General features: G+C 43.7%; 1 protein-coding gene across 3 annotated transcripts in view; it reads right to left on the reverse strand.

Annotated features, from left to right (window-relative positions):
• LOC121545040 (sorting nexin-25-like) overlaps positions 1-25,818 on the reverse strand; it is an 83,518-nt gene that overhangs the window by 24,499 nt on the left and 33,201 nt on the right. For all 3 annotated transcript variants that reach the window (XM_041855402.1, XM_041855393.1, XM_041855410.1), the window contains exons 6-12: positions 24,950-25,020; positions 9,790-9,980; positions 7,280-7,411; positions 6,790-7,065; positions 6,388-6,552; positions 5,722-5,853; positions 4,454-4,594 (exon numbers count right to left, since the gene is read on the reverse strand). In XM_041855402.1, the coding sequence (XP_041711336.1) occupies positions 4,454-4,594; positions 5,722-5,853; positions 6,388-6,552; positions 6,790-7,065; positions 7,280-7,411; positions 9,790-9,980; positions 24,950-25,020 (1,108 nt within the window). The remainder of the gene's footprint in view (positions 1-4,453; positions 4,595-5,721; positions 5,854-6,387; positions 6,553-6,789; positions 7,066-7,279; positions 7,412-9,789; positions 9,981-24,949; positions 25,021-25,818) is intronic.

Genomic DNA, 25,818 nt, shown 5'->3' on the forward strand with positions numbered 1-25,818 from the left:
ATGGTGATCTTAGGCTTGTGTGCGGCTGCTTGGCTATGTAAACCCATTTCATGAAGCTCCCGACGAACAGTTCTTGTGCTGACGTTGCTTGTGCTGACGTTACAAAATGTTTTGACAAATTGCCATCCCTTATCCAATTTAAAGAAGACAAAAAAGACAAATAATGAAAATATTATGACTGCAAATCTATAAGAAAAAAAAAATAAACATAAGAGAACCAGACAACCAGGATACGCGCCTTCAGTATTGGGGAACCCTAAAAGAATACAAACAGACTCTCAGAACATAAAAAGAACACAGACAACTTACTGAAATTGAGGGAACTTCTGGGAAAATTTTAACTCTAAACAAACCACACAGAGAATAATTGGCTATCCAAAATGGTGACCTATGGAGAAATCATTTTGAAGAACTATATAGAAATATTACTATGAATTTGAAACAAAAAAGAATATATGAAAAACCTCAAATAAGCCATTAAAAACTGCAAGAACCCTCCGGATTCCCCAATAACAGAAATACAGGCCGTGTCACCCAAAAAGGCTTGTGGTCCTGATGGAATATTAAACGAAATAATAAAATACACATGCCATAGTGAAACTTTTTAACAAAGTTTTGAGTGTAGGCTATTTCCTTGACATCTGGAACCAGGGACTAATAACATATTTTTTTATGGAGACAAATTGGACCCAAACAATTATCGTGGTATTTGTGTCAACAGCAACTTAGTGAAAATATTATGTACCATCATGAACAGCAGATTACTGCACTTTCTCAGTGACCCCAATGTTCTAAACAAAAGCCAAAATGGATTCCTACCAAATTATCGAACATCAGACCATATTTATACATTACACACCCTAATTGATAAACATGTCAATCAAAACAAAACTAAAATGTTCTACTTTGTAGGTTTCCAAAAAGCATTGGATTCAATTTGGCATTTTACTCAAATTAATTTAAAGTGGTGTTGGAGATAAACATACAGATTTATTTTCCCAAGGGCGTGGAGTAAAACAGGGGAGCAACTTGAGCTCAAGTCTATTTAAAATCTATATAAATGAATTGGCCAAAAAGCTTGAGCAATCAACAGCCCGGGGCCCGGTCTCACTCTTAACGACACAGAAATAAAATGCCTCCTGTATGCAGATGACCTGGTGCTGCTGCATCACACAAAAGAGGGACTATAGCAACAATTACAATTCTGTCAGACCTGGGCACTGACAGCCAATCTCAAAATGACAAACAACATGACATTCCAGAAAAGGTCCAGATGTCAGTTAAACCAATATACTTTTTTTACTGGGCTGAGGACTCTACTCATATAGAACACACACACCTACACATATTTGGGACAAAATATGAACTTCAACCTGGCCGTGAATGAACTGAAAGACAAAGCAACGAGGGATTTCTATGCCATTGAACTATCTATTAAATTAGACATACCAATTAGGATCTGGCTCAAAATTATTCAAATCAATAATAGAACCAATTGTACTATATGGCAGTGAAGTGTGGGGTCCGCTTACAAAGCAAGAATTTGACAAATGGGACAAACACCCAATTGAAACCCAGTATGTGGAATTCTGTAAGAGCATGCTCAGAGTACATTTTTTTACATTTTAGTCATTTAGCAGACGCTCTTATCCAGAGTGACTTACAGTTAGTGAGTGCATAAATTTTTTCATACTGGCCCCCGTGGGAATCGAACCCATAACTCTGGCGTTGGAAGGGCCATGCTCTACCAACTGAGCTACAGGAGACCTGAGTACAGAGAAAAACTCCAAACAACGCATGCAGAGCAGAATTAGGCCAATTCCCTCTTCTCATTAATATCCAAAAAAGAGCCACTAAATTGTATAATCATTTAAAAACAAGTGACCCCCAACTCCTACCATTAGAAAGCCCTCAAATGCCAAGAGGTGACCATAGAGAAGAGTTCCCTCAGTCAACTGGTCCTGAGGCTAAGTTCACTAACCATTACCAACCGAACAAAACCTCAGGACAGCACTCAGAAAATCTTGCCTGAAGCAAAAAGCAAAGCTAAAAATACAGTATATCACCTACTGGAAAGACACCACACAAAATCTAAGTAAACTTCAGTGATATTTGGCTCTAAACAGACAGTACATGACAGCAGACTATGTGACCACTGAGACTGATAGAAAGCTGAGAAAAACACTGACTATGTACAGACTCAGTGAGCACAGCCTGGCCATAGAAACCGGCCGTCACAGACAGATCTGGCTACCCAGAGAGGACAGGTTGTGCTCACTCTGCCCTCAGAGAGAACTCAAGACTAGGGTTGAATTTTTTCCCGGTATTTTGCAAATGTTCCATCATGAGAATAAATCACTTTTCTCCTGGGTAACCCGGTATTTCCCGCCAAAACCGGGTGTGTCATTCAAAAGCATTAAAAAGCATATAAATGTCTGGATTTGATTGGAGCTTCAATTCAAACCTGATGCTACATATATTAAATAAATAAACAACATTTAATGAGCCCAAGCCCAAAAATATATGATGTAGGCTACTGCACATTACACACGACAGAAAAACATAAAAGCCCATAGATGTACAGTAGCTAGCTATATGCTAGTTCCTCAGAGCAAGGAGAAGGTCCGGCAATACTTCACTAAGGTGGGCACAGAAACACACACATACATTCTGGCTGACCCATTTGCCTAAAATAGCAACTTACTGTAAGGATCAGTCTAATGCTGCGGTCATAACTTCTCGTAAATTCGTAAATGCCAGCATGCGACTGGGAAAAATCCACTTGAATGTCCCTCCAACTGGTAATACTAGCGGGAAACTCGTCTATCAGTCTGAGCTCTGACTTCTCCCATGCTGAAGTCTTTATTTTAATTTTATTTTGTGGTACTTTTGACCCCTTTTTCTCCCCAATTTCGTGATATACAAATTGGTAGTTACAGTCTTGTCGCATCGCTGCAACTCCTGTACGGACTCGGGAGAGATGAAGGTCGAGAGCCATGCGTCCTCTGAAACATGACTCTGCCAAGCCGCACCAATGTGTCGGAGGAAACAATGTACAACATGTCAGCGTGCATGCGCCCGGCACGCCACAGGAGTCGCTAGAGCGCGATGGGACAAGGGCATCCCGGCAGGCCAAACCCTCCCCTAACCCGGACGATGCTGGGCCTTTAGGTGCCTTTATGCAAACTCCAAGCAGGCTGTCATGTGCCTTTTACTGAAGATTGGCTTATGTAAAATAAGGTATCTGTATTTTATTTGTAATACATTTGCAAAAAAATCTAAAAACCTGTTTTCGCTTTGTCATTATGGGGTATTGTGTGTGGATTGATGAGGGGAAAAAATTATTGAATCCATTTTAGAGTAAGGCTGTAACGTAACAAAATGTGGAAAAAGTGAAGGGGTCTGAATACTTTCCGAATGCACTGTAAATCATTTATTATAATTTACCAGTTTCTCACAGTTTATCCCGGGAAAAGGTTTTGGGCGGCAAATCCCAGTAAATCTTGCTAACCGGGTTCCCGCCATTCAACCCTAGTCGAGACAGAGCTAGATTTTCTCCTACACTGCCAGAACTATACAGGCAACTTTCTTCCCCAAAATGTAAAACAAATACAACGAGTTTGAAACCAAAACAGAAAAGGAGAAAATCCAATATCTATTGGGAGAAAAACCCCTTTGTGCCATATTAGCAGCAACATATGTAGGTCCCTGCCACACCCGTAGGGACAGCCAGTGGAACGACCAACCAGAGCAAAAACATTGCTACCTGTGTCTTTCTCACTACTTCATTACTGTGCTCATTCATTTCTTACTGTACTGTCCTTTTAATTGTTATTACTCAGAGTATTATTTTTCGTATTATTATCTATCTGCGTCATCATTGATTTAATGTGTGTCTATATGTTTGCTTTGGCAATGTATGCGGTAACACTTTCCATGCCAATAAAGCATTTAACTGAATTGAGACAGAGACAGATACAGTGAGACAGACACAGAGAGAGAAAAAATGAGCGACAGCGAGCGTCAGAGAGTGACAGAGAGAGCCAGAAAGACATAGAAGAGAGAGAGACGGAGAAAGAAAGAGAGAGAGAGAATAGAGAAAACAAGAGGGGTTACGTTTCAGTCTTCATGTCTCGTCGATCTCCACGGCAACCGGCCAGTGGCAGCATTGTTAGGGGTGATTATCAGATGGCAGGCAGTGATATTTGAAACAAACGGCTGTGACGTAACAGCACTGGACTGCTGTATTTAAATGGCTGTTGTTGGGGGGCAAACAGAGGCTGTATCCCAAATGGAAACCTATTCCCTTTAATCCCTTCATAGCGCACTACTTTTGACCAGAGCCTTATGGGCCCTGATCTAAAGTAGTGCACTATAAACGGAATAGGGTGCTATTTGGGACTCGACCAGAGAGACGGGTTAGGCAGCAGCATTGGCATGGAGGAACCTTTACCTCAGTCAGTTTCCGGTGCAGGGCCTGGAACTCTATCAGCTTCCTGGTGACGCTCCATCGGCTGTTCTTAGAGTCGTCCCCCTCCAGCAGGCTCACTGAGACGCAGTAGCACGGCATCTGTTCCCCGTTCTCCTCCACTGCCTGGTGGGGGATAGAGGGGCACAGTGGGTATCATCTTCCTTTATTTCACTGCAAAGCTCTTTTTTTTCCCCAAACAAATATTTTCCTTGATTTTTTCTACACAATCAGAGACACAACAATGCCAGATAGTATTTGTTCATGCATGGTTAGAGTTAATGGTCAATGGTGACAGTAAGGTGAGAGCAATGTTTGAGTTTATAGTCATAGAGTACAGACACCGTATCAATGAGAGCATGGTAAGAAAACATTCCAATGAAGACAATTAATTAACTCAGATTAAAGGCCATTTGTGGAAGGGTGGCTGATTTGCTCATTGCCTTAAAGGAAAGATTCACCCATTTTGAACGTTATATCGTAGTTGTGCATCTCTGAGCGATGATGTTCTATCGATTCCTGGGGTCATTTCATGTTTTCATGTGTATCTGAGCTATTCGCCATTTAAGCAGGCAGAAATACAGCTTTGCATGATGGCTGTATTTCTGCCTGCTTGAACAGCGAATATCACGGTATATCATACTGTCCCACTGTATTTTTCTCATTTTTGACGGTATTTGATGTTTCTGAATAATAATAATAATAATTCTAAACATGCTTTATGGGTAGTGCATGACCCTAGGATTGCAACAAATTAATTTTAAGTGGTTTTAATGTGGGCTTTCTCCATTCTGATTGCTTTATACTTTAACCAAAAATAATAGCAGGACAAAACTGACAGTGAAGTAGTCCTATTTGTAGAACATTGCATAGGAATCAACATTCTTGTAGCCTCTAACTCTGGTACTTGACCAATGGTTTTATTTGCATAGTTATTTGTTCAATTCCAGCATTTTTATCAATTTCTTCATTTCCTGCACTATTTTGTTAGAATTTACACACTGTGTCACGTTTATTTTGTCGTAGTATGCCTCTATTTCGTTAGAAACAGAATAATTGTCCTCTGACTGTGCATTTCAGATTCAATTGCAGTTCTTACTGTTCAACTTCGGGAGGGCAACTTTGCCAAATAGAGACCGCACGGAATCGGCCAACTACACCATGTGTGTTTGACAGGACGCTGCTGCCTGGTGGTTGTTGTCGATCAGGTGTGCGTGTTTGTTTTGTGTTTAGTTTGTGTGTGTCCCACTCACCTCAGCTGTGGTGATGAGGGCCCTCCAGGAACCCAGGTTTTCACACCACCAGTCTGTGCGGGAGATGTGCAGCTGCAGGTCGCTGTGCTCCTTCTCCATGGCCCTGATCTCCTCCTTCAGCTTACACACAATCTGAGAGAAGAAAGCACACATGGCACCGCGCAGACACACACACACAGTCAAAAAATCCATCTCCCCCAGACACAGTACCAACCTGCTAGAAAAAAGAGACAGCTGGCCTGTGTCTCATTCAAGAAAGTGGCTGTTCAGTCAATGTAATTTGTCAAGGGCTACTTGTATTAAAGGCAGGCGCAGACATCCTTTCAGGGAACATTTAATGGGTTCTTTATTAATGCCAGCACAAAGACAGAGAGAGAGGTAAAAATAGTGTGCTTGGCTTGCAGGTGAATGATAGCAGCACAGTCGATGACGTGCTTTTGTATGTGTCTCACGTTCTATTAGATCGTCAAGTAGCCATAAATAGAGAGGATGCAACCTTGAGGGTATACTCGATATCAGAGTACATAAAAACACCTTATAAAACACACTGTCACACCCTCTGCAAAGCAGACAGCATGCAACATTAACACTATTCACTCCATAGAAAATCAAAAACACAATCACCATGAACTGAAACAATAGCAGCTGAGAGGTGTGGTGGGGTACCTTTTTGTCTGGCTTGGGGGCGTTTTGGATGGAGCCTAGGGCCTGGCGTTTGTACTCCAGCTTGTCGTAGAGCTGACGCAGCTTGTTGGCAGCGTAGCTGGCCTGCTCATTGATGCCTTTAGTGCCTTCGTCCAGCGCCTCTTCTCCTCCATCCAGAACCTGGAGCTGTGCAGAGGGGTGGAGGTTTATAAGATGATAATAATACAACTGTGTGAAGAGCTTGACACAATGCTAATGGTCAACACTTTAACCATCTTTTTTATACTTGCAATAAGTCTGATGACTCGCATAGTAAATGTGCATCCTGTCTGTACAAATATATACGCAGGAGCGTATGCCGGCTGGCTGGTGTGTGTGTCTGTGCATGTCTGCTTCAGTGTGTGTGTCCCCTCCCCAGCTCACCCCTTCGTCCTTGTCCTCACTGCTGGACTGGGAGCTGCTGCGCTGCTCCTCTCTCCTGATGAGCCTCTCGTAGAGGTCAGAGACCAGGAACGAGGGGTAGTAGCGCTCCTTCATGGTGTCATACACATCCCACTGGATCCGGTGGAACACGTCAGTGCCCTTGTTCCCCACAAGGGTCTGCTGGATCTCCTTGTACAGGGCCTTCTCCACCGGGATCTCCCTGCTCTCCACAAAGAAGTTCTGGTAGATCTCACCCACCAGCTGGGGAACCTCATTCTGGGAAAACAACAGGAGTCAGAATGGGCACTGGGTTTTCAGCTTTAATAGATGTGACAGACTCCGATGTGTTTCATCCAAATGTTCAATTTAGTCAAAAATGGCACTGGTCTCAAAGAGTAAAACTACCAGTCAGAGATATTTTACAAAGGATGTCAATTCTAGTCAGTAACACTGGTTTAACGTTTGCTTTTGGAGAATGTGACAACGTTACCTTGTTGGCAGTCTTGAGCATCTCCACTAGCTCCCAGAAGCTGATGAGAGCCCTCTTGTCCACTCGCTCCATGTAGACACGGAAGTGCTCCCGGAACCCCGGGTTGGACATGATCTCCTCAAACTGTAGGATCTACAGGGGACAGAACCCACCACTGGGGATTTAGATAAATGTACCTATACTGGTCCCAGTGGACAGCACCCTATTCCCTTTATAGTACACAACCTTTACACCAGGGCTAATAGGCCAATGGTCAAAAATAGTACACTATTTAGGGAATAAGGTGGCATTTGAGATGCATTAAGTGTCTGTTGGGGCTGGGGTTGGGCTGTGAATAAGCACCCTGCCAGGCAATTAATGCCATTGATTTGAAGGACAGCTAGCCAATTTAAAGGTGACAACAAAAACTAACAGAGTGGAGTGCGGCTCAGTGCGGTGAGGAGACCTGGGGTTGTTCATCACAGCTAGACACAAACCCTGTGATTGTCAAAAACATTGCGAGCTCAGCCATCGTGGGACAAATGGGCCAATGTTCCAACAGGATGGGCAGGGCGGGTGACACTGGGCTCATCCCAAATTGCACCCTATTCCCTATATAGTGCACTAATTTTGTGCACTATGTAGGGAATAGGGTGCCATTTGACAAACATCCACACAGAACTCCAGATGAATAGGGAGTGCCAGGCCCACATCCATTAAAGCCCAGTCTCACTGCAGAGGAGTCAATGTAATGTTTAACCCATAAGAGTCTAAGCCCTGTCTAAGCTGGGGGGGGGGGGGTTCTAATAAGATATATGGAAATATTTTAAGAAGGTCATACCAAGGATCATTTTGCTATTTGATTTAGAATTTTAAGACCCCTTGAAGTATAAAAAATGATTTAAAAAAATATTTGCTGAACACTTTCTTGGGCCCCAACTGTTATTAGCCCATACAAACACACTAAATAACAGATTCACTACATGTAACAACAGATAATCCCCCCCAAAAAATCAAAAGGAAGTATGTTCCTAAGTGTCTGTCCTATAGCTGTGAGATATAAGAAAGATCAGGAAACATTTATTTTTTTACATAATTTTTGGCACTAAACAGTCTCTATATAAATTGTTCTAAAATAGATGTTTAAAAAAATAATCCTCATCAATCTACACACAATACCCCATAATGACAAGGCAAAAAACAGTTCATGTTTGCAAATGTATTACAAATAAAAAACTGAAATATCACATTTACATAAGTATTCAGACCCTTTACTCAGTACTTTGTTGAAGCACCTTTGGCAGCGATTACAGCCTCGAGTCTTCTTGGGTATGACGCTACAAGCTTGGCACACCTGTATTTGGGGACATTCTCCCTTTCTTCTCTGCAGATCCTCTCAAGTTCTGTCGGATGGGAAGCATCGCTGCACAACTATTTTCAGGTCTCTCCAGAAAGGGTGGCTATTTATTTAAAGAATCTCAAATATAAAATACATTTTGATTTGTTTAACACTTTTTTGGTTACTACATGATTCCATATGTGTTATTTCATCGTTTTGATGTCTTCACTATTATTCTACAATGTAGAAAATAGTAAAAATAAAGAAAAACCCTTGAATGAGTAGGTGTTCTAAAACCTTTGACCGGTAGTGTAGACAGGTGTGCGCCTTCCCAAATCATGTCCAATAAATTGAATTGACCATTGGTGGACTCCAATCAAGTTGTAGAAACATCTTAAGGATGATCAATGGAAACAGGATGCACTGGGGCTCAAATTCAAGTGTCATAGCCAAGGGTCTGAATCATTATGTAAATAAGGTATCTGTTTATTGTTTTTAATAAATTTGCAAAAAATTCTAAAAACCTGTTTTCGCTTTGTCATTATGGGGTATTCTGTGTAGATTGAGGAAATGTTTTTTTTTTTTTTTTAAATCAATTTTAGAATAAGTCTAACGTAACAAAATGTGGAAAAAGGGAATCTGAATACTTTCCGAATGCCATTCATTTTTTTAACTGGTAATTTTTTCAACTGGTACCGGGGGACCTTCAGACGAGTGTTGTGAGGCCTGTGGGCGTCCTAGAGCAAATCGACATGTACGTAGTAGTGAGAGTCTCACCTTTCCACAGAGGGTTCATATTAGTGTGTAGCCCAAACTGTTCGGACGCTACAGACAGAAGTAGGCAGATCGGCTGTACCGACTTCATACGAGTCCCAAAACGCTTGTAGGTGTCATAGAGCAAAACGCAGAACACCATCGTGTTCGTGAGTCTCATCTTTCAATAGAGTGGTAATAATAGTTTGTAGGCCAAATCGTTCGGACGCTACAGACTATTTTGTGAGAAGATTTTTGGGATTCTCATGGTCTGACAAACACAGCTCTAGATCTGTCACCTTTCACCGCAGATGCGGAAGTGCGACAGAGGCGGATGCGGTGGATTGAGACTCATCCAATGCAAACAGATCTCTCTAGCTTAAATCGACGGATTTGCGTGCCTGTGCGTGTGCATGCGTGCGAGTGTGTGTAACGTTACCCTCTGGCTCTGGGGCCCCTCTCCCTCGTCCGTGGCCCCCTCCTCCTGCTGTTCGTAGTTGGGGCCCCCCAGGAGGCGGATGCGTTTCTCACACTGCTTCTTGGCCACGGTCAGCTGGTTGATGTAGCGCTTCATGTTGCGTGCTCTGAGCAGGTCAGCCTTCATGGCTGCAGTCTCCTTCCCTTTACTGTCTGTAGGGTTAAGTTGGAGGAGTACAACTTAGTATATCAAAAATATATATAGTGGATCATTTAAATACCACCACCGATGCCACAGATACTTTAATCCAAAGATTTTATAAGTCAAATCAAGTCACCAAAGACTGGCTAGCGCCTTCGGCAATCACCAGAGAAATCAAAGGCAAAGCTGCTTCAGATAGTGATGGAAAGACTAGACGAGTTTCTTTCTCAACCTTGAAATTAGAACAATAAAACTAGCTACCTCAGAAGACAGAGAGAACAAGAGAACCCTCAGGTCTCAGACAGATGGGGGATGATGGGACATTAATCCTTCAGACAAATCGACACTCCAGCAATCTTTCAAGTTCCACAGACAACTCATGAAACTTCTACTCTCACCATGAGGTCTCTGGATGGACTAGAGGAGGGCGGACGAGAATATGTCGCATTACGTTTTGGAGGAAACGTCATCTACCTCTCTCCACACAACTTAATTTCCCCACTCTATACAACCAACAATGTAGCGGTTCCCAAACTAGGACTCGCAACGATATAAAAATTGGGTCGCGGGAGAATTTCCCAAATCCCCATTTTTTTAAAACACAAATATATCTATAAAAATATAGTCTGTCTCTCAAAATCATTATGTGGTTCATCTTAGAAACGAAATGAAAATAATTGAAATATACAGTGCATTTGGAAAATATTCAGACCCCTTAACTTTTTCCACATTTTGTTACGTTACAGCCTTATTCTAAAATGGATGTAATTGGTTTTTCCCCCTCATCAATCTACACATAATACCCCATCATGTTTGTACATTTATTAAAAATAAAAAGGAAATATCAAATTTACTTAAGTATTTAGACCCTTTCCTCAGTACATTGTCGAACCACCTTTGGCAGCGATTACAACCTTGAGTCTTCTTGGGTATGACGCTACAAGCTTGGCACACCTGTATTTAGGGAGTTTCTCCCATTCTCATCTGCAGATCCTCTTAAGCTCTGTCAGGTTGGATGGGGAGCTTCGCTGCACAGCTATTTTCAGTTCTCTCCAGAGATGTTCGATCGGGTTCAAGTCTGGGCTCTGACTGGGCAACTCAAGGACATTGAGACTTGTCCCAATGCCACTCCTGCGTTGTCTTGGCTGTGTGCTTAGGGTCGTTGTCCTGTTGGAAGGTGAACCTTCGCTCCAGTCTGAGGTTCAGAGAAGGTTTTCATCAAGGATCTCTCTGTACTTTCCACTGTTAATCTTCCCCTCGATCCTGACTAGTCTCCAAGTCTCTGCCCCTGAAAAACATCCCCACTGCATGATGATGCCAGCACCAGGCTTCATCGTATGGATGGTATTGGCCAGGTGATGAGCGGTGCCTGGTTTCCTCCAGACGTGACGCTTGGCATTCAGGCCAAATAGTTAAATCTTGGTTTCATCAGACCAGATAATCTTGTTTCTCATGGTCTGGGAGTCCTTCAGGTGCCTTTTTGCAAACTCCAAGTGGGCTGTCATGTGCCATTTACTGAGGAGTTGCTTCCGTCTGGCCACTCTACCATAAAGGCCTGATTGGTGGAGTGCTGCAGAGATAGTTGTCCTTCTGGAAGGTTCTCCCATCTCCACAGGGGAACTCTGGCGCTCTGTCAGAGTGACAATTGGGTTCTTGGTCACATCCCTGACCAAGGCCCTTCTCCCCCGATTACTCAGATTGGCCAGCTCTAGTAAGACTCTTGGTGGTTCCAAACGTCTTCCATTTAAGAATGATGGAGGCCACTGTGTTCCTGGGGACCTTCAATGCCGCATAAATGTTTTTGTACCCTTCCCCAGATCTGTGCCTCGATACAATCCTGTCTCGGCACAGACAATTCCTTCGACCTCATGGCTTGATTTTTGCTCTGACATGTACTGTCAACTGTGGGACCTTACATAGACAGGTGTGTGCCTTTCCAAATCATGTCCAATCAATTGAATTTACAACAGGTGGACTCCAATCAAGTTGTAGAAACATTAAGGATGATCAATGAAAATTTAATTGAATCCATTTTAGAATAAGGCTGTAACGGAACAAAATGTGGAATAAGTGAAGGGGTCTGAATACTTCCCGAATGCGCTGTAAAATTCAACCAGAGAGTGCCCTTAGATTGTGGGAAAAGGCCACACTTGACCGTTGCACTTCAATTGTTATGATTCAAGGGCAACAGTCAAGTATGGCCTGTCGAGAGGTCATGTGACCAAATGCTGCAGACAACGCGGAGGGGCGGCATGTAGCTTAGTGGTTAAGAGCGTTGTGCCAGTAACCGAAAGGTCGCTGGTTCTAATCCCCGAGTCAACTAGGTGAAAAATCTGTCGATGTGCCCTTGAGCAAGGCACTTAACCTTAATTGCTCCTGTAAGTCGCTCTGGATAAGAGCGTCTGCTAAAATGACTAAAATGTCAAATGTAAATGTAAACGCATTCACGGGTCACTACGGAGGAGTTTTGGTTCCTGACTGAAAGGGAATACCCTGCAGTCTCCCTCAGAGAATTAAAACTCATGGTACCCTTCGCCAGCTCATATCTGTGTGAAGCTGGATTCAGCAGTGCTCTAGTCTGCGTAAAAACCAAATATCAATCCAGGTTGGATGTGTCAGCAGAGATGAGATGCGCACTGTTGAGCACGGCCCCTGACTTTGAGAAGCTCCGACGCGACATGCATCAAGCACACCCATTAGTGGTGATAAGATAATGGTGCTTTCAAGACAACTGGGAACTCGAAAAAAAACGAGGTCAAATCTTGATGTCAGTGAACTTCTGGTCGGAAAGTCAGAGCTTTAGAAAGAGGCCAGAGTTCCTGACTTAGAATTTCGAGTTGGATGACCATAAAAAAAAAAAATCCTTGAAAGCACGGAAGTCGGAAATTTCAGAATTCCCAGTTGTTTTGAACGCGGCATTAAAACATTATGCCAGACTCATTTGCAATTGACTGTCATAGCCTCACATTAAATGTATGTGATCGTGAGTTGAGAAGACAATCAGAAACACTGTTTGAATGTTTTGCAATTGACTGCCATAGCCCCAAATAAAAAAGTAAACATTGGCTGTTAATTACATAATTTTTTCACATGGTTGGGGTCGCGAGAATTTTCAGAAATCAAAATGGGGTCATTCACGAAATAAATTGGGGAACCCATGCATGAATGTGATATTTGCTGGGAGGCAGATGTGGGAGAGAGAGGATCAACTCAACAGCTTTTAGCTCACATTGGAGTTGTCACACTGTCTTTCTCATTCATCACATACAAATCATCCCCCTATTCATATCGCTCCATTCATCTTAGAAAAGGTGAAGACTGACAACAACTGTTGCTGTGTGAGAGATGTGTCAGTGAATGACATTTACATTAATTGCCATTAAGCTTCCGGCCTGTCAGGGTTTCCAGCCCACAGCCCAATCGCAGCTCGCTGAGAGAATATTAAAACATATTCACTGGCTAATAAAGGATCTCTGACTCATTGGACATTTCTGGTTAATTTCTCTAGGTAATCACAGTGCCGACACCTTGGTAATTGCCTAGCAGTCAATCATAGATAGAGGAAGCACCACAGATTCAGAGACACAGATGGGGCCTTTTAGCTCTCAGTCATAGAAGCATCATCAGACTACATTGACGTCAGAGCTGTGTAATAGGCCTGGGCCTGTATGCATAAAGCATCTCAGAGTAGCAATGCTGATCTAAAATCTGTTTTCCATTTTACTTCATACGAATAAGATTTCCATAAGCTCCGGCCGTCGGCTAAATAGACTGCTGTCTTATGTATAGTACCAGTCAAAAGTTTGGACACACCTACTCATTCAAGGATTTTTCTTTATTTGTACTATTTTCTACATTGTTGAATAATACTGAAGACATCAAAACTATGAAATCACACATATGGAATCATGTAGTAACCAAATAAAAGTGTTAAACAAATCAAAATATATGTTATACAGTGGGGAGAACAAGTATTTGATACACTGCCAATTTTGCAGGTTTTCCTACATACAAAGCATGTAGAGGTCTGTAATTTTTATCATAGGTACACTTCAACTGTGAGAGACGGAATCTAAAACAAAAATCCAGAAAATCACATTGTATGATTTTTAAGTAATTAATTTGCATTTTATTGCATGACATAAGTATTTGATCACCTACCAACCAGTAAGAATTCCGGCTCTCACAGACCTGTTAGTTTTTCTTTAAGAAGCCCTCCTGTTCTCCACTCATTACCTGTATAAACTGCACCTGTTTGAACTAGTTACCTGTCCACACACTCAATCAAACAGACTCCAACCTCTCCACAATGGCCAAGACCAGAGAGCTGTGTAAGGACATCACGGATAAAATTGTAGACCTGCACAAGGCTGGGATGGGCTACAGGACAATAGGCAAGCAGCTTGGTGAGAAGGCAACAACTGTTGGCGCAATTATTAGAAAATGGAAGAAGTTCAAGATGATGGTCAATCACCCTCGGTCTGGGGCTCCATGCAAGATCTCACCTCGTGGGGCATCAATGATCATGAGGAAGGTGAGGGATCAGCCCAGAACTACACGGCAGGACCTGGTCAATGACCTGAAGAGAGCTGGGACCACAGTCTCAAAGAAAACCATTAGTAACACACTACGCCGTCATGGATTAAAATCCTGCAGCGCACGCAAGGTCCCCCTGCTCAAGCCAGCGCATGTCTAGGCCCATCTGAAGTTTGCCAATGAACATCTGGATGATCCAGAGGAGGAATGGGAGAAGGTCATGTGGTCTGATGAGACAAAAATAGAGCATTCTGGTCTAAACTCCACTCGCCGTGTTTGGAGGAAGAAGAAGGATGAGTACAACCCCAAGAACACCATCCCAACCGTGAAGCATGGAGGTGGAAACATTCTTTGGGGATGCTTTTCTGCAAAGGGGACAGGACGACTGCACCGTATTGAGGGGAGGATGGATGGGGCCATGTATCGCGAGATCTTGGCCAACAACCTCCTTCCCTCAGTAAGAGCATTGAAGATGGGTCGTGGCTGGGTCTTCCAGCATGACAACGACCCGAAACACACAGCCAGGGCAACTAAGGAGTGGCTTCGTAAGAAGCATCTCAAGGTCCTGGAGTGGCCTAGCCAGTCTCCAGACCTGAACCCAATAGAAAATCTTTGGAGGGAGCTGAAAGTCCGTATTGCCCAGCGACAGCCCCGAAACCTGAAGGATCTGGAGAAGGTCTATATGGAGGAGTGGGCCAAAATCCCTGCTGCAGTGTGTGCAAACCTGGTCAAGACCTACAGGAAACGTATGATCTCTGTAATTGCAAACAAAGGTTTCTGTACCAAATATTAAGTTCTGCTTTTCTGATGTATCAAATACTTATGTCATGCAATAAAATGCAAATTAATTACTTAAAAATCATACAATGTGATTTTCTGGATTTTTGTTTTAGATTCCGTTTCTCGCAGTTGAAGTGTACCTATGATAAAAATCACAGACCTCTACATGCTTTGTAAGTAGGAAAACCTGCAAAATCGGCAGTGTATCAAATACTTGTTCTCCCCACTGTATGCCGATAGTGGACAACCTTGTTTTACTCCTCTTGACAGTTTAAAACTTTCTGAGAAATAGCCATTATTTACTATTTTACACCTAGGGTTACTATACATGATTTTATGTATAGAGATTCTCCAAAATTGAAATGCTCCAGGCATTTATATATAAACTCCAGTCGTACTTTATCAACTGAATTTACCACAGGTGGACTCAAATCAAATTGTAGAAACATCAAGGATAATCAATGGAAACAGGATGCACAGAGGCTGCTGCCTCTCTAACCTGGTGGTCCCTGCACGCACCACACACCTGGAGTTCCAGGTCTCAGGCAGCCTCTGGAACTGCCGTTCTGCTGCCAACAAGGCTGCCAACAAGGCTGACTTCATCCCAGCCTATGCTACCCTCCAGTCCCTCGACTTCCTGGCGCTGACGGAAACATGGATTACCACTGAAAACACTGCTACTCCTACTGCTCTCTCCTCGTCTGACCATGTGTTCTCGCATACCCCGAGAGCATCTGGTCAGAGGGGTGGTGGCACAGGAATCCTCATCTCTCCCAAGTGGTCATTCTCAATTTTTCCCCTAACCCATCTGTCTATCTCCTCATTTGAATTCCACGCTGTCACAGTCACTAGCCCATTTAAGCTTAATATCCTTGTCATCTATCGCCCTCCAGGTTCCCTTGGAGAGTTCATCAATGAGCTTGACGCCTTGATAAGTTCGTTTCCTGAGGATGGCTCACCCCTCACAGTTTTAGGGGATTTCAACCTCCCTACGTCTACATTTGACTCATTTCTCTCTGCCTCCTTCTTTCCACTCCTCTCCTCTTTTGACCTCACCCTCTCACCGTCCCCCCCTACTCACAAGGCAGGCAATACGCTTGACTTCATCTTTACTAGATGTTGCTCTTCTACTAATCTCACTGCAACTCCCCTCCATGTCTCCGACCACTACTTTGTATCCTTTTCTCTCTCGCTCTCCTCCAACACTACTCACTCTGCCCCTACACAGATGGTAACGCGCCGCCGCAACCTTCGCTCTCTCTCTCCCACTACTCTCTCCTCTTCCATCCTATCATCTCTTCCCTCTGCTCAATCCTTCTCCCTCCAATCTCCTGATTCTGCCTCCTCAACCCTCCTCTCCTCCCTTTCTGCATCCTTTGACTCCCTGTGTCCCCTATCCTCCCGGCCGGCTCGGCCCTCCCCTCCAGCTCCGTGGCTTGATGACTCATTGCGAGCTCACAGAACAGAGCTCCGGGCAGCTGAGCGGAAATGAAAGAAAACTAAACTCCCTGCCGACCTGGCATCTTTTCACTCCCTCCTCTCTACATTTTCTTCATCTGTTTCTGCTGCTAAGGCCACTTTCTACCACTCTAAATTCCTCTAACCCTAGGAAGCTCTTTGCCACATTCTCCTCACTGCTGAATCCTCCCCCCCTCCCTGTGGATGACTTCGTCAACCACTTTGAAAAGAAGGTTGACGACATCCGATCCTCGTTTGTTAAGTCTAATGACACTGCTGGTCCTGCTCACACTGCCCTACCCTATGCTTTGACTTCTTTCTCCCCTCTCTCTCCAGATAAAATCTTGCGACTTGTGACTGCAGGCCGCCCAACAACCTGCCCGCTTGACCCCATCCCCTCCTCTCTTCTCCAGACCATCTCCGGTGACCTTCTCCCCTACCTCACCTCGCTGATCAACTCATCCTTGACCGCTGGCTATGTCCCTTCCGTCTTCAAGAGAGCGAGAGTTGCACCCCTTCTCAAAAAACCAACACTCGATCCCACTGATGTCAACAACTACAGACCAGTATCCCTTCTTTCTTTTCTTTTGAGCGTGCCGTCTTTAGCCAACTCTCTTGCTATCTCTCTCAGAATGACCTTCTTGATCCAAACCAGTCAGGTTTCAGGACTGGTCATTCAACTGAGACTGCTCTTCTCTGTGTCACGGAGGCTCTCCGCACTGCTAAAGCTAACTCTCTCTCCTCTGCTCTTGTCCTTCTAGACCTGTCTGCTGCCTTTGATACTGTGAACCATCAGATCCTCCTCTCCACCCTCTCCGAGCTGGGCATCTCCGGCGCGGCTCACTCCTGGATTGCGTCCTACCTGACCGGTCGCTCCTACCAAGTGGCGTGGCGAGAAGCTGTCTCCGCACCACGTGCTCTCACCACTGGTGTCCCCCAGGGCTCAGTTCTAGGCCCTCTCCTTTTCTCCCTATACACCAAGTCACTTGGCTCTGTCATATCCTCACATGGCCTCTCCTATCATTGCTACGCTGACGATACACAACTAATATTCTCCTTTCCCCCTTCTGATAACCAGGTGGCGAATCGCATCTCTGCATGTCTGGCAGACATATCAGTATGGATGACGGATCACCACCTCAAGCTGAACCCTGGCAAGACGGAGCTGCTCTTCCTCCCGGGGAAGGACTGCCCGTTCCATGATCTCGCCATCACGGTTGACAACTCCGTTGTGTCCTCCTCCCAGAGTGTGAAGAGCCTTGGCGTGACCCTGGACAACACCCTGTCGTTCTCCGCTAACATCAAGGCGGTGACCCGATCCTGCAGGTTCATGCTCTACAACATTCGGAGAGTACGACCCTGCCTTACACAGGAAGAGGCACAGGTCCTAATCCAGGCACTGGTCATCTCCCGTCTGGATTACTGCAACTCGCTGTTGGATGGGCTCCCTGCCTGTGCCATTAAACCCCTACAACTCATCCAGAATGCCGCAGCCCGTCTGGTGTTCAACCTTCCCAAGTTCTCTCACGTCACCCCCCTCCTCCGCACACTCCACTGGCTTCCAGTTGAAGCTCGCATCCGTTACAAGACCATGGTGCTTGCCTATGGAGCTGTGAGGGGAACGGCACCTCCGTACCTTCAGGCTCTGATCAGTCCCTACACCCAAACGAGGGCATTGCGTTCATCCACCTCTGGCCTGCTGGCTCCCCTTCCTCTGCGGAAGCATAGTTCCCGCTCAGCCCAGTCAAAACTGTTCGCTGCTCTGGCACCCCAATGGTGGAACAAGCTCCCTCACGACGCCAGGACAGCGGAGTCACTCACCACCTTCCGGAGACATTTGAAACCCCACCTCTTTAAGGAATACCTGGGATAGGATAAAGTAATCCTTCTACCCCCCAAAAAAAAAATTTTTTAAAAAGAAAAAACAATTGTAAAGTGGTTATCCCACTGGCTATAGGGTGAATGCACCAATTTGTAAGTCGCTCTGGATAAGAGTGTCTGCTAAATGACGTAAATGTAAATGTAATGTAAAGCTCAATTTCGAGTCTAATAGCAAAGGTTCTGAATACTTAGGTAAATAAGGTATCTGTGTGTTATTTTTAATACATTTACCAACATTTCTAAAAACCTGTTTTCGCTTTGTCATTATGGGGTATTGTGTTTAGATTGATGAGGAAAACAATTAATTTAATCAATTTTAGAATAAGGCTGTAGCGTAACAAAATGTGGAAAAAGTGAAGGGGTCTGAATACTTTCCGAATGCACTGTATACACTGTATTCTAGTCAATGCCACTCCTAATATTTATAAATGCCATTATTTTACTTTGAGATGTGTGTATTGTTATTAATTATTAGATACTACAGCACTATTGGAACACAAGCATTTCACTACACCCGCAATAACATCTGCTAAATATGTGTATGTGACCAATACAATTTTATCTGATTTTATTTAAGTGTGCAGTGACCATCATTGTAGGCTCATTAACCCACATTCTTTGTTTAACATTGTTATCAGGAAATATTCCAAACGTATGTAAATCAGCCACTCCATAAGGGCGGGGAAAGTAGTGAGCTAAATAATGATGGTCCCATTTCAAGGCTTCCTTGTCTAGCTAAGATTCTCGAATCATTGGTAAATGTACAACTTTTTATCTGAGAAATGTATTTTGAACGTAAACAAATCTGGGTATAGGCCTGAGCATAGCACTATTACATTAACCACTTTAGTTTTTAATGATCTTGTCAATGCTTTAGACAGTATGTGGACACTAGTTAAAACTTCCCTTCACTGGAACTAAGGGGCCTAGCCCGAAACCATAAAAACAGCCCCAGACCATTATTCCTCCTACACCAAACTTTACAGTTGTCACTATGCATTTGGGCAGGTAGCGTTCTCCTGACATCCGCCAAACCCAGATTTGTCCGTCAGACTGCCAGATGGTGAAGCGTGATTCTTTACTCCAGAGAACGCGTTTCCACTGCTCCAGAGTCCAATGGCGGAGAGCTTTACACCACTCCAGTCGATGTTTGCATTGCGCATGGTGATCTTACGCTTGTGTGCGGTTGCTCGGCCTTGGAAACCTATTTCATGAAGCTCCCGACAAACACTTATTGTGCTGACATTTCTTCCAGAGGCAGTTTGGAACTCGGTAGTGAGTGTTGCAACCGAGGACAGACCATTTTTTTGAACTACACGCTTCAGCACTCGCCGGTACCTTTCTGTGAGCTTATGTGGCCTACCACTTCGTGGCTGAGCCGTTGTTGCTCCTTGACCTTTCCACTTCACAATAACAGCACTTACAGTTGACCGGGGCAGCTCTAGCATGGCAGAAATTTGACGAACTTACTTTTTGGAAAGGTGGCATCCTATGACAGTGCCACATTGAAAATCACTGAGATCTTCAGAATGGCCATTCCACTGCCAATGTTTGTCTATGGAGACATGCTCGATTTTATACACTTGCCAGCAACGGGTGTGGCTGAAATAGCCGAATCCACTAATTTGAAGGGGTGCCCGCATACTTTTGTATATATAGTGTGTATGCGGAAGATACTTTTATGTATGCTATTGCCCAAACTGTTTTCTGGCTGTGTCAAAACTAGTCAGATTTTATAGCCAAGCAGGAATCCCTTACTGATTTAAAACTTGTGCTTAATACTAGCAAAACGAAACACGTTGTTTTTAAACTCTCGTAAGAATGTTTCAGATGAATTACATTTTCACTCATTAGAAGGTACTCCAATTGAACGTGTTCCCGCATATAAATACTTTGGCATTTGGATTTATATGGATTTGACGTTTTAAAAAACATATAGATTAGCTGGTTAAGAAAATAAGATTTAAATGTGGCTTTTTCTACGGAAACAGATTGTGCCTTTCTCTAAGCAGTAAGAAGCAGATTATTCAGTCAACCTTTTTGTCTGTTCTTGATTACGGTGATATTTATCAAAGTGCAGTTGCTCTTAAACCTTTGGATGCCATATACCATAGTGTCTTTCGTTTTCTTACAAGTGACAGTATTGATACTCATCACTGTATCCTGTATGAAAAGGTTGGCTGGACGTAGCTAAAGAACCATAGATCTCTACATTACTCCCTTTTTGTTTACAAGGCCCTACTTCATAAACTTCTGTCTTATTATACTTTGCTGTTGAAGTTTAGACACCTGTTGCCTAACCCCTTCAAATGATTGGTTAACTCTTGAGGTTCCTAGGGTCTCCACTGAGTTAGGTAAATCTGCTTTTAGTTTTAATGCAACGTATTGCTGGTACAAAATTCAAAATAAATGTAATCTTGATGTTCTGGTGCCGTTCGGGCAATTTAAAGTATTAATTGGGGATTAATTTGTGGTGGAATGTAACTGTTTTTCTGGGTGATTTGTGATGTTTTATTTATGTTTACCACGACTGTGTTTTTGTATTTTAATGTGTGTGCATGAGCACATATATACACACAGTACCAGTCAAAGGTTTGGACACACCTACTCATTCAAGGGTTTGTCTTTATCTTTACTATTTTCTACATTAAAGAAGAATAGTGAAGACATCAAAACTATGAAATGACACACATGGAATCATGTAGTAACCAAAAAAGTGGTACACAAATCAAAATATATTTTTGATTCTTCAAAGTAGCCACACTTTGCCTTGATGACAGCTTTGAACACTCTTCGCATTCTCTCAACTAGCTTCATGAGGTAGTCACCTGGAATGCATTTCAATTAACAGGTGTGACTTGTTAAAAGTTAATTTGTGGAATTCTTTCCATCTTAATGCGTTTGAGCCAATCAGTTGTGTTGTGACAAGGTAGGGTTGGTATACAGAAGATTGCCCTATTTGGTAAAAAGCCAAGTCGATATTATGGCAAGAACAGCTCAAATAAGCAAAGAGAGACGACAGTCCATCATTACTTTAAGACATGAAGGGTCAGTCAATACGGAAAATGTCAAGACATTTGAACGTTTCTTCAAGTGCAGCTGTAAAAACCATCAAGAGCTATGATGAAACTGGCTCTCATGAGGACCGCCACAGGAAAGGAAGACCCAGAGTTAACTCTGCTGCAGAGGATAAGTTCATTAGTTACCAGCCTCAGAAATCGGCAATTAACTGCACCTCAGATTGCAGCCCAAAAGAATACTTCAGAGTTCAAGTACGGTAACACACACATCTCACCATCAACTGTTCAGAGGAGACTGTGTGAATTAGGCCTTCATGGTCGAATTGCTGCAAAGAAACCACTACTAAAGGACACCAATAAGAAAGAGAGACTTGCTTGGGCCAAGAAACACGAGCAATGGACATTAGACAGCTGGAAATCTGTCCTTTGGTCTGGAGTCGAAATTTGAGATTTTTGGTTCCAACCGCCGTGTGAGACGCAGAGTAGGTGAACGGATGATCTCTGCATGTGTGGTTCCCACCGTGAAGCATGGAGGAGTTGTGATGGTGCTTTGCTGGTGACACTGTCTGTGATTTATTTAGAATTCAAGGCACACCTAACCAGCATGGCTACCACAGCATTCTTCAGCGATACGCCAACCCATCTGGTTTGCACTTAGTGGGACTATCATTTGTTTTTCAACAGGACAATGACCCAAAACACACCTCCAGGCTGTGTAAGGGCTATTTGACCAAGAAGGAGAGTGATGGAGTGCTGCATCAGATGACCTGGCCTCCACAATCACCCGACCTCAACCCAATTGAGATGGTTTGGGATGAGTTGGAACGCAGAGTGAAGGAAAAGCAGGCAACAAGTGCTCAGCATATGTGGGAACTCCTTGAAGACTGTTGGAAAAGCATTCCTCATGAAGCTGGTTGAGAGAATGCCAAGTGTGCAAAGCTGTCATCAAGGCAAAGGGTGGCTACTTTGAAGAATCTAAAATATAACATATTTTGATTTGTTTAACACTTTTTTGGTTACTACATGATTCCATGTGTTATTACAACATTTTGATGTCTTCACAATTATTCTACAATGTAGAAAATAGTAAAAATAAAGAAAACCCCTGAAATTAGTAGGTGTGTCAAAACTTTTGACCTTGGACACACCTACTCCCGAAACATAGGTGTGCCAAGCTTGTAGTGTCATACCCAAGAAGACTTGAAGCTGTAATCGCTGCCAAAGGTGCTGCAACAAAGTACTGAGTAAAGGGTCTGAATACTTATGTAAAGAAGTTATTCCTGTTTTTTATTTTTTATAAATTTGCTTAAATGCCTAAAAACCTGTTTTCACTAAGTCATTATGGGGTATTGTGTGTAGATTGCTGAGAATTTTTATTTATTTAATCTATTTTAGTATAATGTGGAAAAAGTAAAGGGGTCTGAATACTTTCCGACTGCACTGCTCAAAAAAATTAAGGGAACACTAAAACAACACATCCTAGATCTGAATGAATGAAATAATCTTATTAAATACTTTTTTCTTTACATAGTTGAATGTGCTGACAACAAAATCACAAAAATTATCAATGGAAATCAAATTTATCAACCCATGGAGGTCTGGATTTGGAGTCACCCTCAAAATTAAAGTGGAAAACCACACTACAGGCTGATCCAACTTTTATGTAGGGTCCTTAAAACAAGTCAAAATGAGGCTCAGTAGTGTGTGTGGCCTCCACGTGCCTGTATGACCTCCCAACAACGCCTGGGCATGCTCCTGATGAGGTGGCGGATGGTCTCCTGAGGGATCTCCTCCCAGACCTGGACTAAAGCATCTGCCAACTCCTGGACAGTTTGTGGTGCAACGTGGTGTTGGTGGATGGAGTGAGACATGATGTCCCAGATGTGCTCAATTGGATTCAGGTCTGGGGAACGGGCGGGCCAGTCCATAGCATCAATGCCTTCCTCTTGCAGGAACTGCTGACACACTCCAGCCACATGAGGTCTAGCATTGTCTTGCATTAGGAGGAACCCAGGGCCAACCGCACCAGCATATGGTCTCACAAGGGGTCTGAGGATCTCATCTCGGTACCTAATGGCAGTCAGAATACCTCTGGCGAGCACATGGAGGGCTGTGCGGCCCCCCAAAGAAATGCCACCCCACATCATGACTGACCCACCGCCAAACCAGTCATGCTGGAGGATGCTGCAGGCAGCAGAACGTTCTCCACGGCATCTCCAGACTCTGTCACGTCTGTCACGTGTTCAGTGTGAACCTGCTTTCATCTGTGAAGAGCACAGGGCGCCAGTGGCAAATTTGCCAATCTTGGTGTTCTCTGGCAAATGCCAAACGTCCTGCACGGTGTTGGGCTGTAAGCACAACCCCCACCTGTGGACGTCGGGCCCTTATACCACCCTCATGGAGTCTGTTTCTGACCGTTTGAGCAGACACATGCACATTTGTGGCCTGCTGGAGGTCCTTTTGCAGGGCTCTGGCAGTGCTCCTCCTGCTCCTCCTTGCACAAAGGCGGAGGTAGCAGTCCTGCTGCTGGATTGTTGCCCTCCTACGGCCTCCTCCACGTCACCTGATGTACTGGCCTGTCTCCTGGTAGCGCCTCCATGCTCTGGACACTACGCTGACAGACACAGCAAACCTTCTTGCCACAGCTCACATTGATGTGCCATCCTGGATGAGCTGCACTACCTGAGCCACTTGTGTGGGTTGTAGACTCCGTCTCATGCTACCTCTAGAGTGAAAGCACCGCCAGCATTCAAAAGTGACCAAAACATCAGCCAGGAAGCATAGGAACTGAGAAGTGGTCTGTGGTCACCACCTGCAAAACCAGTCCTTTATTGGGGGTGTCTTGCTAACTGCCTATAATTTCCACCTGTTGTCTATTCCATTTGCACAACAGCATGTGACATTTATTGTCAATCAGTGTTGCTTCCTAAGTGGACAGTTTGATTTCACAGAAGTGTGATTGACTTGGAGTTACATTGTGTTGTTTAAGTGTTCCCTTAATTTTTTTGAGCAGTGTATATTTAATGTGTGTTTTATATTGTATTATACAGAGTACATTTAGAAAAGAGGCCTAGGTCTCAATATGTATTCCCTGTCAAAATAAAGGTAAAATAATAAAACAAAATAGTCAATTTGGCTGACTACTCCATGTACTTACGGAGAACACTGGGAACCTGATCCTACATGAGCACTCCTACTCTTGACTCTTTATGAATATGGGCACTGGTCTTGAACACAGACTGTAGCTTGAGGATAGTATGTATAGAGGTTGTTCACGAGAAGCAGTTGAGTTGTTCATGGTCTACCTTTCTGTTTCTTCAGCTGGGGGAGGCTGCTGATGGTGGTTGCCTGAATGATTTCCACCACGATCTGGTACCTACAGAAAGGAGCGCGAGAAGCAAGGAAAGGAGAGAGTGGAGACAAGGAGAACAAGAGAGGTTATGTTTCAGTTTTTAACGAGAGCGGGACTACCATCAGTATAATTGAAAACATCTTGAAGGATGTCATCCACCTGTAGGCCTACCCAAAGAGCCGCCCTCCACAATAGATATCAGTAATGCAGTGAATTCGGACAGTATTCAGACCCCTTGACTTTTTCCACATTTTGTTACGTTACTGCCTTATTCTAAAATTGATTAAATTGTAATTTTTTCTCCTCATCAATTTACACACAATACACCATAAAGACAAAGAAAAAACATGTTTGTTTACTCAGTACTTTGTTGAAGAACCTTTGGCAGCGTTAACAGCCTCGAGTCTTCTTGGGTATAACGCTACAAGCTTGGCACACCTGGAGAGTTTCTCTCATTCTTCTCTGCAGATTCTCTCAAGCTCTGTCAGGTTGGATGGGGAGCGTCGATGCACAGCTATTTTCAGGTCTCTCCAGAGATGTTCAATCGGGGCCACTCAAGGACATTCAGAGACTTGTCCCGAAGCCACTTCTGCATTGTCTTGGCTGTGTGCTTAGGGTTGTTGTCTTGTTGGAAGGTGAACCGTCACCCCAGTCTTTGGTCCTGAGCGCTCTGGAGCAGGTTTTCATCAAGGATCTCTCTATACTTTGCTCCATTCATATTTCCCTCTATCCTGACTAGTCTCCCAGCCCCCTGCTGAAAAACATCCCCTGAAAAACTGCTACCACCATGCTTCACTGTAGGGATGGTGCCAGGTTTCTCAT

The sequence above is a fragment of the Coregonus clupeaformis genome, chromosome 3 (genome assembly GCF_020615455.1).
Source record: "Coregonus clupeaformis isolate EN_2021a chromosome 3, ASM2061545v1, whole genome shotgun sequence".
NCBI classification, from domain to species: domain Eukaryota; kingdom Metazoa; phylum Chordata; class Actinopteri; order Salmoniformes; family Salmonidae; genus Coregonus; species Coregonus clupeaformis.